The following is an 11,473-nucleotide window of genomic DNA, read 5'->3' as shown; positions in this document are numbered from 1 at the left end:
AGGCGATTGAGGCTGTTCTTTTTTTGCATGCAGAAATCCAAATCGCATGCAAGCAATCACATAAAAAATCATCGGTACTATGAAAAGTGACACAACCACCTACAAATATACATTTTCACGTTAGCCCCATGGCGTCCATGACATGCAAAAAAACGTTTTTTTTGCAGTAGCTAGATAAAGAATACCGTCCGTAATAATAATTTTCTGGGATAAAAAATCCAAAACAAATCCCAAAAAATCAAAAATAAATACGTTCCCCGTCTCCTTAACACATAATTTAAAGATGATTAGATAACGATTCTTTGAGCGGATCTTCATCCTACTAATAGAAATATATTTTGGATCGATTTCTTTATTAGAACCACAAGGATTTGTCATTAAGGCAGCGTTTAGATGCAGCAAATTTTTGGAACTTCAGCACGTAAGTCACACATTTGAAGTATTAAACGTAGTCTAATTATAAAACAAATTTTAGATTCCACCTGAAAACCGCGAGATGAATTTTTTAGTCTAATTAATCTGTCATTAACACATGTTGGTTACCGTAGCACTTATGGCTAATCATGTACTAATTAGACTCAAAAGATTCATCTCACGATTTCCTCCGTAACTATGTAATTAGTTTTAATGTTTATATATATTTAATATTTTATTTAGGTGTTTAAATATTTGATGTGATGTTTTTGAAAAAAGTTTTTGGAAAACTGGTGCTAAACTTGGCGGACGCAAAAACTGCGCCGTAGAAATAACTGGACCTTTATTTCCTCCCAAATTGGAGGAGGGAGAGGAAAGGTCACAGAAACCTCGCCGGTTGCCTCCCTCCCTCCCTCTCATCCACCCACACCCAGCGCCAGCTCCGGTCGCCGCAGTTGGCAATGTCGGCTGCGGCGGGGGAGACGAATCGGAAGAAGAGGAACCAGGCAGGAGAAGAAACATATCCCCATCGGCCGGCGGCTCCCCTCCCTTCGAGCCCACCCAATCTATCCTCGGCGCCATCATCCGCCGCTCCCCAAACCCCAATCTCGGGTGAGGCGGTGGCGGCGAGGAGAAAGGAGCGGAAGAAGGCTCCTCCACCTACCACGCCTTCCGCTGCCCAAACATCGATCCGGAACGCGGAGGTGAGGACGAAGAAGAAGCGGAAGACAAGGGAGCCGCCCGCCGCAACCGGAACACTATTCTTGGAGCCGGCGGCGCCGAGGTGGAAGGAGCCAAAGCAGCCATCTGATGGCGACCAATTCCACGTTCCATCCGGGGGAGGAGGAGAGGAAGAAGCTGATGGCCCCAAGGGCAGGAGTGTGAAGAGTAGCAGCAGCAGCAGCAAGAAGCCCCGCGTCCTGAGCACCCGCGAGATCATCAAGATGAGGATGGAATTGAGGAAGCAGCAGCCACTGCCTCAAGGCTTTTTTGACCCAGCGTTTATGGCTTGCAATTCCAATTCCATCCAGCAGGATCCCAATTATTCTTCACCATTCGGTGCCTTCTTTGACCAGTTCTGCTACAAACCTAGCCGCCAAGATGGCAGTTCCCGACCTCCTAGAACGCCTGACTGTCTAGCCAGGCCGAGGCCGCCGCCTCGGGACCATCTGTCATCTGGTTCATCTCACCTGATGGCAAAGAAGACCTGCAAGATCAGCAACTCTAAGACAAAGCAGCCAGGATCACCCTTACTAAATCAAGAAAATGCAAAGTTAAAAGACATGGGAAAGCCTGTGATGAAAGCAAGGATCAAGAAGGAAAGAAAGCCACCACCATTGCTTACCCGTGCTGAGAAGCGGTCAGACAAATACCGGAGGCTTCCCTTGGACCAGCTGGTTCCTCCACCACGCTCTCCTCATAAGCTGCTGCAGGAGAAATACGCTTCTGACCCATGGAAGGTCGTTGTCATCTGCATGCTCCTCAACTTAACACAAGGGAAACAGGTGAGCTGCCTGCCTGATTGTCTTTTTCCCTTTTATGATGTAAACCTTTAAACTTCAACCGTAGAAAGTAACTTGTTTGATTGACAGGAGTTTCTGGAACCACCAAAAAAAAAACTTACATGTGTAGCTGTTAGCGGTTAGCCACTAATGGATGATCTTACTTGTTTGTAAACATGTCTTTCATCAATAAAAGAGGGCTTAACTGTGCTCATTTGTTGCAACTTGTAATTCCAAATCATAACCAAGGTTGAGTAGTGAAATGCATTTTGTTATTTATACAAGGATCACCTTGCAATATCTTGTGTTGGTTATACCGCTGCAGAATATAGCTTACAAATTATATATCTTGTTGTTTTATGAAGCATTGAGGCTAGATTGCCATTTGCATTAATTTAAAAGGTGAGTGACCTGATATTTCAAAAGATAAATTTGAAGGACTTCAATGGCTGCTGTCAACTAATGTAGGTGAGAAGGAAAGTGAAGGGGTTCTTCAAACGATATCCTGACCCTCAGACTGCATTTAATGCTGATCCTGAGAAGATGGCCAAGTATCTGGCCCCTCTGGGTTTGCAGCGTGTAAAAGCAAACAGAATCCAGAAATTCTCTAAGGCATATGTCGAAAGCGACTGGACCTACATTACTGAGCTTTGTGGTGTTGGCAAGTGAGGCTCTTGTTCTGTATATTAGTTTTTGTCGAATGATGTTTCTTGTCTTTCTGCATTAGTACTTCCTGTGTTCCATGCTATAAGATTTTTTGGTCTTACCTAAATTTATCCATGGATCAATGTATGTGTCTAGATTCATTAGCATCTATATGAATCTAGGCAATGTCAAAATGTCTTATAATGTGGAATGGAGGGATTAGAATAATAAATAAGTTGTCTTTTGCTGCAGGTATGCAGCTGATGCTTACGCAATCTTCTGTGCGGGCAAGGCAACAGAGGTGGTACCTGCAGATCACAAGTTAGTTGATTACTGGAAGTATGTTTGCTTTGAGTTGCCCATGGTTCAGGTAGGAATATCAATATAGAAGTTTCCCTGAATTTCTTACTACTTTTGAGCTAGTTTTTACCTGAAGGTACCACATCAACTTGCCATGGTACGTTGCTTCCACTAGGAGAAAGCCTTATGTATCTTAAATAGAAGCAATCAGTAATAGATTGGCGATATTCATACTTAGGTCATAGCATCAAATAACAAGAGTAAACATATGTATTCCCATGTTAAGAGTATTTAGAAAAAAAGGCTTATTTTTCAGATATATTGTCGTTAGTTGCTTGCATATATATAATCTGTTGTTCTTAATCCATATTAGAGCACATCTTATGTTAATGAGAGTTATAGATTTGGTGGACCTTAGTGAGGACATCTAGGCATCCAGCTGGTGGTAGTCTGAGCAGAAATAGAGAGTGGTAGTGAAGAGCCACTGGAAGTAGACTAAATGCTGGATCTAAGCATGCACAACAGCTTACAGGGAATGCATACTTCAGCGTTTGTACCTTCTAATCCTGGTGTGATAATCTTCAAAGGATTAGTGCGGACGATATGCCCCATCTCATAACTGACTCTTACATTTAGTCTGGATTGTTGATCTGCTTTAAACTTCGCAAACTCTCAAGTGGGCTGTACTGAGTCATTTACTGCATATTTCAGGGTATGCGTTATGCATTTAACTTTGTCTTATTATCTTTAGAAGCGACATATTATATGTCATTGCCTCGCAAAAAATATTTAGTTCTTACATTGGATTCTACTTTTAGCTTAATTTGCCAACAAAGTATGTTTCTTGGCTAGTTGAATTGAGGCAAATGTGACAAGCTTTTGTCCTGTGATTTTGACATTTGACAATAGACTAATATAGTTTTAGTCCCTCATGTTTGAGTTTTTAGAGACTAAAGGAGACTAAAGTGGAGAGACTAATGGATTAGTCACGTGAACCAAATAGGGCATGCACATATCTAACCATTATTTATCACTTGTATTGCAGCAATCTCAGGACATGCAGGAAGGTGTAGTGACTGAGATGGAGCATGCTGCCCCTAAGGTGGAGGAATTGGCCGTGTGCTGCTAAATTATTGGAAATGGCAAATATAGCTGTAGGAGCATAGGACGGAGCAACCGAGCAAGTGTTTGTTGTTCTCATTTGATCCTTTATGTGCTCCTGGCTCATGCTTGTCTATGTTGGAACTTTTGAGAACTAGTTCCATTTTGTGATAAGTGTTTACCGAGCAAGTGTTTACTAAGTTGTAATTAGTATTGCTTCTGTACTAAAAATATAAGTCTTATATTTTTAGTTTTTTTTGGTAAAGATTAAAGTCGAGAAAAAAATACTATAATGCCCATTACCAAATGAGCAATTAATGTGTGGGTGAGGTATGTGAGGATAAAATTGAAAGAATTTTGAATGAGAAGTGGTTAATTATATAAGTAATATTGTAAATAGTGCTAAAAATGTTTATATCATGATACAAGATTTAAATTCAAGAAATATTTTTATTTTGGAAAGAGAGTAATGCTTATATCCGAAAATTATGGCACTGAGGAAGCAATCCGAGCAAAGAGGGCAGTTTCTGCAAGCAGAAAAGATAAAAAAAATGCTATATCGTTCTGAATGACAGATATTCTGGCCTGCGACATCGATTATAAGAAAAGCAGTTTACGAAACGGTAGAAACGGATGTTGCAACGAATAGTAACTTTAGCTTGCATTGCATTTGGTTGAAATGAATGAAATGGAGCAAGCATTAGGCAGGCGGTTGATGTGTCAGAACAAGATCCAGATAAAATGTACATACTCGTAAATCGGAGAGATTTTGAGCTTTTTATTTATTTTGGATATGATGTACTGTAGTACTATTTTGACTAGAGTTGAAATGAGGAAGCGTCGGCGTCCAAATTACCAAAAAGGAATTGGCGGGGAAGCGCGGGAAGCGGATTGGCGCGGGGAAGCACGGGAGGCTTAACCTCTGCAGTTGCAGGTCGGTCCAGGCCACTCCACTCCACTTCTAGTTAAGTGCATGGCTTAGTGCCATGAGAGTTTGTGTACTTGAATACCTAATGATGCCATCAAATATTTAACTACGATGGATTCTTAGTGATCTTAATGCCGGGACACTAGTCAAGTTCGTTTGCATGTAAAGCAGAAACAGAATCATATACTAGCAAAGAGAAATGGTACAAGAATAACCACCACGGTTAAGTAGTTGATCTTGACGACCAGTATGAATCAAACCAGTTCTTTGTTCTAAGTCTGATTCCTGTTTTATTGGGGACATCTAGACCATTTTGTGTGTGCCTATCCTCCTTCAAAAAAGAATGAATGAGATGTCTCTGAAATCACCGATTGAATAAGCACATGAAGCTCTAGTTATGAGCTTTACTAGTGTCAGGCCCAGAAATTTACACCAAATTTCTGAACAATAGCATGTATTGAATATTGGTCCAGGCATCAGCCCGAGTACACACTATGACAAATTAATACACAGTTCCACGACTTAAAAACAAATAAGAAACAATTATCTATCGAAATGCAGCGGAAAAGGAAAACAAACTAAACCATCTAATCTTCAGCTTCAGCTGGCGAAGACGGCTCCACACCACAGGCACTCTCGACGGCGGACTGAACCTTACTTCAACCTTCGGAACAACCTTCTTCTGACACAGGCTCTGGCACTTGCTCTGGTGGGGGAAAAATTAAGCAAGGCTGAGTACAAACCACTGTACTCAACAAGTAACACCCAAGAGGGGGAGAATAATGAATGCAACAGGGTATCAAGGATAGGCTAAGGTTAACTTGCACAAAAGCTGCAGTAATTTAGCAAAACAGTAAATAGAATAGACTGAAATAAAAGTAAAGTAAACATTTAAAATAATCATCCACTGTCCAACGTTACACCACGTTGCAACAGGCCCAGACCGCTGTCGAACGTTACACCACGTAGCGACAGGGTCAACCCTCTGTCCAACGTTAAACCACGTTGCGACAGACCCAAACCACTGCCAACGTTACACCACATTGCACAGGGTCAAACCAGTTCCAAGATTAATAAAATTATTAAAGATGTTCAACTAATCCCAGTGAATCTGTCAGTTCGCCCAATAACCGCGGGCACGGCTATTCGAATAGTTTTACTCTGCAGAGGTGTACAACTTTACCCACAAGACATGTCTGCCAAGCATGTTACCATGCCCCAACGTATCACCACGATACCTCAGTACGGAAACCATGATAAAGCCTTTCACCTAGCCCTCCCTAGACAATCGCACCACACTTCAGGTTTCACCCCCTCCTTTACACCAAGTCGGGCAGTCCCCTCTTGTGCCTTGGTAGATCCGGAAGCAGGAGAAGCTTTCGTTACACCACGATTGCCCGTCCATACTCCATCACGCCTACCCTTGCCTGGGTACGTCGAATAGGGACAAGCTAGATTACGAGTCTCACCGTTGCCCATTCTGGCTTGTGGTTAGTACGTGTAAGACCTTCAGGGTTTCCTGAGAACCGGTCCTTAATTGCCATGGGCACGACTCTCAAAACCATGCACCCACAGCCCACCATAAGCAATATTTTAGTTGTATTAATCCACCTCGGGAAATGAATAATGATAACAACCATTGAAGGTGTACCAAAGTGCAACAATAATTAAATAATAATTGGTGAGCTAGTTGAACTAAGCATGGCTAAGCATTGACTAACCCTAATTCTAGTCAAATTAACCCTGGGATGACAATAATAAATGGGAATCAACGGATATATAAGTAATTGCCCAATAGATAAATACAATAAATAGATTTGCATAAAACAATGCATGTTTGAATGTAAAAGCGGGGGATTTTATAAACATAGGTTCAATATGATCAATGAAGGGTGCCACTTGCCTTGCTTAGACCCACGAGGAACTTCGGCGATGACTTCGAGAACGAACGGCGCTGCGACGGGGTCAAAACCTACGACAAACAAGGCAAAACAAGAAAAACAGGCTAAAAAACTACTGAAACAGAGAAAGAAACTATTTTAAATGGATTCTTGGCATTTTTCTGGATTTAATGAAACTTGACTGGACCTAAACGGAGACTAGATGAATTACTTATGAATTTTAGAAGTTTTCTGGGTTTTTAAACTAAACAGAAAAACCTTATTGATTTATTACGCAATTAATCGGAGGAGCTGACGTCAGCACAGGAGTGAGAGGAGGCTGATGGCTGGGGCCCACGGGGAGAGAGGGAGCTGGAGGACGGGACCCACATGCCAGAGAGAGAAAACAGAGAGAGGAGGGGAGATGGCCTGCTCGGCCTCAGCCGAGACAGAGGGAGGGGCGGTCGGCGGCGAAGGGCGGCGACCGGCGGATGGCGGCGCGGACCGGCGGGTATGCGGCGGACGGCGGCGACCCAGCGGACGGCAATGTGAGAACCGGCGGCGGCGCTGAGAGCGGCAGCGCCAAAGGAGGACGGTGGCAGCTCGGGGAGAGCGACGACAGTGACGCGACGAGCGCGGTGGCGCTCCGACGGTGGCGGGGTCGCGTCGGCGACGGCGAGACGAGGGTAACAACGGGCGGAGGGCGACGGTGACGGCTTCGGCCGGGGTGGAGGAATGAGAGGGCGGCTGAGCGGCGGCGGTCGATAACCAGCGATGGCGACGGGGTCCGGTGACCAGTGGTGGCGGATGCCCGGCGACGGCCGGTGACTGGCGGCGGCGGAGGTGAGCGGAGCGGCCAAGCGGCAGCGACAGAGGAGAGGAGAGGTGGCCTTGATGGCGGCGCGTGGGCAGCGGCGGCCGGCGACGGCTAGGTGGCATGGCGCGGGGAGGCAGAGGAGGATGGATGGGGAAACCGTGGCGACGACGGCCGGGAACTGGCGGCGGCGTCGGCGCAACGACGGCTTTGCGTCGCGCGGCGCGGAGGAGGTGGTTGTGCGGCACGGACGGGAAAAGCGACAAGGCTGTTGGGCCGGCGCGAGCGGAGCGGCGGGATCGGCGGCGACCGTGGCGAGCGACGGCAAAACCGGGGGAAAGCGGAGGCGATGGTTGCGTGCGGGAGGAGGTGGCGTGGTTAGGCGGCAGGCGGCCGGGCGAACGGTGGTCGGCGACGTCGGCGCGACGGGAGGGCGACGGCGGCGACAACCAACGATGCGGCGAGGGGCAGTGCTAAGGATCGGCGGTTAGGCGGGGACCGAGGAAGAGAGGAGGCGCATGGCCGACGGCGGCAACGGCGCCCGACGGCGACGGTGAACGGCGCACGCACGGGGGAGGCGATGCGGCTCGACGGGTGCGGCCGGCCCGGCGAGCAACTGGCGGCGGCGGTGCGGTGGCACGGCGCAGCGCGGCCAGCGGCGGCTCATGCCCGGCCAGGGCGACGGCGAGGCCGACGCGCAGCGCGGCTGCGGCACAGAGCGAGGCGGGCAAAGGCGCTGACGCGGCGGCGTGCAGCTTGGTCACGGCGGAGGAGGACGACAGGCACGGGCGACCGAGAAGGAGCGGAGAGGTGGCCGGGTGGCGGCGGAGGACGTCGGCCGACGGCGAGCGGCGGGCGGCGCAACGACACGAAGAAAAAGAGGAAGGGAGGAGAGCGGGCTCACCGATGGACGACGGCGGTGAGGGCGCGAGGATGACGACGCTCGGGTGGCGATCGGTGTCCGGCGGCGCGATGACAACGCCGCACGGGCGACGATCGGTGACATCCCGAGGCGGGGCGTCGGCGCTCGAGCGGCGGGATCGGCCGGGCGCGGGTGAGGCGGAGGAGGGCGACAGCGTAGAGGCGACGACGAAAGGGAGCGAGTGGCGGCCAGGGAGGGGATTTAAAGGCGGAGGCCGGCGCGTAGGGCGGGGAGGTAGTTGGCGCGACCGGGGTGGATGCGGCGCGGCGAAAGCGGGAGGTGGTTAGCGGCGGCGCGGATTGCGGCTGGTGGTGACGCCCGGCAGTTGCGGCGCAGCCGTTGGGCCGGCGCGGGCGGAGAGGCGGCTCGACCGACGACGCGGCGGCACGGGCGAGGCACAACCAGCGAGGCGAGGGGCAATGCAGCTCAGCGCGACGACGGGGTGCGCGGATTGCGGGCGGCGCGGCTGCACAGCTCGAGCGCGAGCGTAGCCAGCACGGGCGAGGCAGCAGCTGAGACGAGCTTGGCGCGGCACGGCGAGGCGACGCAGGTACGTCGCAGCAAGCGGCGCGTGACATGGTGGTGACGACCATGCCGAGGCGGTGCAGCGAGACGGAGGCGGGGAGGATGCGAAGGGCGGCGGCCAGCGGCGGCGTCGCGGGGTGGTGCGGCCAAGAGGATGTGAAGGGGCGACCGGGATGCAATGGCGACGACGGCGCAAGGCCGCGGCGGCGAGGCGAGCGGGGGCGCGGCCGAGACAAGCAAAGATGGCGGCGCGGCGATGCAGTCGCGGGCGCGACGCGTGCGGGCGCAGGCGCCGACTGGAGGTGGAAGATGGGGCTGACTGGTGGGGACCACCTGTCAGCGTCCCGGGAGGAGAGGGGAGGCGGCCTGGACTTGGCGCGCGCGTGGTGGCTATGGGCCGTGGCTCGGCCCACGCACGGGAGGGAGGAGAGGCGGATGGGAGACAGGCTGAGGCGAGCTGAGCGGGCTGGCTGGCTGGGCCGGTGGCCTGCTGGCCGGGAGGAGAGGGAGGAGGAGTGGGCCGAGGGAGGCAATGCAGACTTTGAGCGCCGGTTGGGACACGACTCGGGAAATTGCAGACAGTACACGCATTCACACGACAGAACCAAATCATGCACGAATTAGAGATTCGTACGACAAATTAGATCCGATACGTGAAACTGTGAACTGTTAGCGGAACAACGGCAGGAGTTAACGACCCGTTAAATTGAGATTTAACGACTCGCTAAACTAGAATTAGACGACTTTAACGTTAAACCAATCTACGTTTACGAAATTGAATTCCGCACCGTGGATCAATCTCACGCTAGCTAATAGATTGGAAAACCTAAGCAATTACACGGTAGATTAACGATAGATTGATTTGCCTGAATAAAACGTATGCAAACCTGAGGTTTGGTGGAGAGATCAGCAACGGATTGCGGTTGTTCCTCGCTGTTAGGCTAGAGAACCTGAACAATTAAACGGTAGATTAATTTAGATTGATTCGCAAGAATAAAATATATGCGAACCTGAGATTCGGCGGAATAGATCGGATTGGGCTGCTGCAAAAACAGGGAGCAACCAGTGTGCTGAACAGAGATGGCGCTTGACAGGAGTAGCGGCTCGGCTAGCGCAGGGCAAGGCAAAAACCCGTGCAAGAAGAGCGTTTCGCACGCCTGTGGGGGCTGGTGGCAGGGGCAGCTAGCAGCAGCAGCAGGGGTGACGAATTTTGAGAGGAATTGGCCAGCGGCTGTTTGCTGTTCGGCAAGGGCACAACAAGGTCGTGCAGCAAGGCTGATCGGCCGAGGAGATGGGCAGCAGGGGCACAGCAAGGCTTCGGCGCACGGGAGAGAAACGAAAGGGAAAAACGCGAGGCCCAGGGGGTATTTATAGGGGGAAGCTAGAGATAGATCTTGTTACCCATCTCCTATTAACAAGGAATAGATAATGTTTCAAGGGGATAAGATTTAGAATTCTAATTAATTGGAATTGATTTTTTTGGTGGAGATAGAGATGAGGCTGCATGGCTTGGAGAGGAGGAGGAGAGGATCGTACAGTCCAGGGAGGAGGAGGAGTTCAGCCAGGGGAGAGGAAAAAGGAAAAGAGAAAAAGAAAAGGGAAAAAGGGAAAAAAGGAGAAGGGAAAAAGAAAAGAAAAAGGAAGGAGGGAAAAAAAAAGAAAATTGCCTCCAATTTTGCCGATTTTTATTAAGTCTATTAGACCAAATTTTATTGTCTGCAGTTCAAATATAAATCCTGTTAATCATTTAAAATGCTTTCGGGACATTTTTAGAATATCCGAAAAGCTTCCAATTAACTAAATTAATTTATTACACTGAGTTTTCTCCTGAACTTTAATTAATAAATTATTTTTAATGCATTATTTAATTATTTCTTGGCTAGGGTAAAACTCAGGGCGTGACAACTAGTTCCTAGTTCTTTTTAGTTCCGTTAGTTGAGTTGGAAGAAGTTGGGCCTTTTTCTCATGCTTTGCTTGGAGCGCAATTACCAGGAGGGTTTTCAAAGCTTGTATGGTACTTGCAATTGAAGTAAACTAATGAAGTTGTTTGGAAAAAAAACAACCAGCTCTATGACCTGACAAGCACAAGATTAAACTGGTCATCTTTTGGCTTACGGTAAGAATAAGAGAAACGGCTTATTGGCGATTAAAACAAAATTTCTGTTAAAACTTTTATATAGTGTTCTTAGTGATCTATAAGCAAAAGTTTTGCTGAAAAATAAACTATAATGAAAAAAAACTCAAAATCAGCTCCAAACATAAGTTAAGTTTTAAAATTCAAATTTTGGCTTATAAGCATAAGCATTAGCAAAAAGAAGAGGCTATAAGAGTATTGCCTTTAACATTCTGGCAAGGAACTTGATTCTAAAAAATTACATTTTCACATGAAATGATCCCCAGCAAACTGGGAAGAGTTTTTCTTTTCCAAATGTTACCCAAAAG

At 48.3% G+C, this 11,473-nt stretch overlaps 1 protein-coding gene across 1 annotated transcript; it reads left to right on the top strand.

Moving 5' to 3' along the window:
* The first annotated feature begins 767 nt into the window (after positions 1-767).
* On the top strand, positions 768-4,139 carry LOC102713209. Its single transcript, XM_006660954.3, has 4 exons — positions 768-1,919; positions 2,385-2,581; positions 2,814-2,931; positions 3,907-4,139. Exons 1-4 carry the CDS (start codon positions 876-878, stop codon positions 3,988-3,990), a joined length of 1,443 nt encoding a protein of 480 aa, XP_006661017.1. The 5' UTR covers positions 768-875; the 3' UTR covers positions 3,991-4,139.
* The last annotated feature ends 7,334 nt before the right edge of the window (positions 4,140-11,473 follow it).

This window comes from Oryza brachyantha, chromosome 9 (genome assembly GCF_000231095.2).
Source record: "Oryza brachyantha chromosome 9, ObraRS2, whole genome shotgun sequence".
Lineage (NCBI taxonomy): Eukaryota > Viridiplantae > Streptophyta > Magnoliopsida > Poales > Poaceae > Oryza > Oryza brachyantha.
The sequence above is the reverse complement of the archived record's forward strand: the minus strand, read 5'-3'. Positions and strand labels throughout refer to the sequence as shown.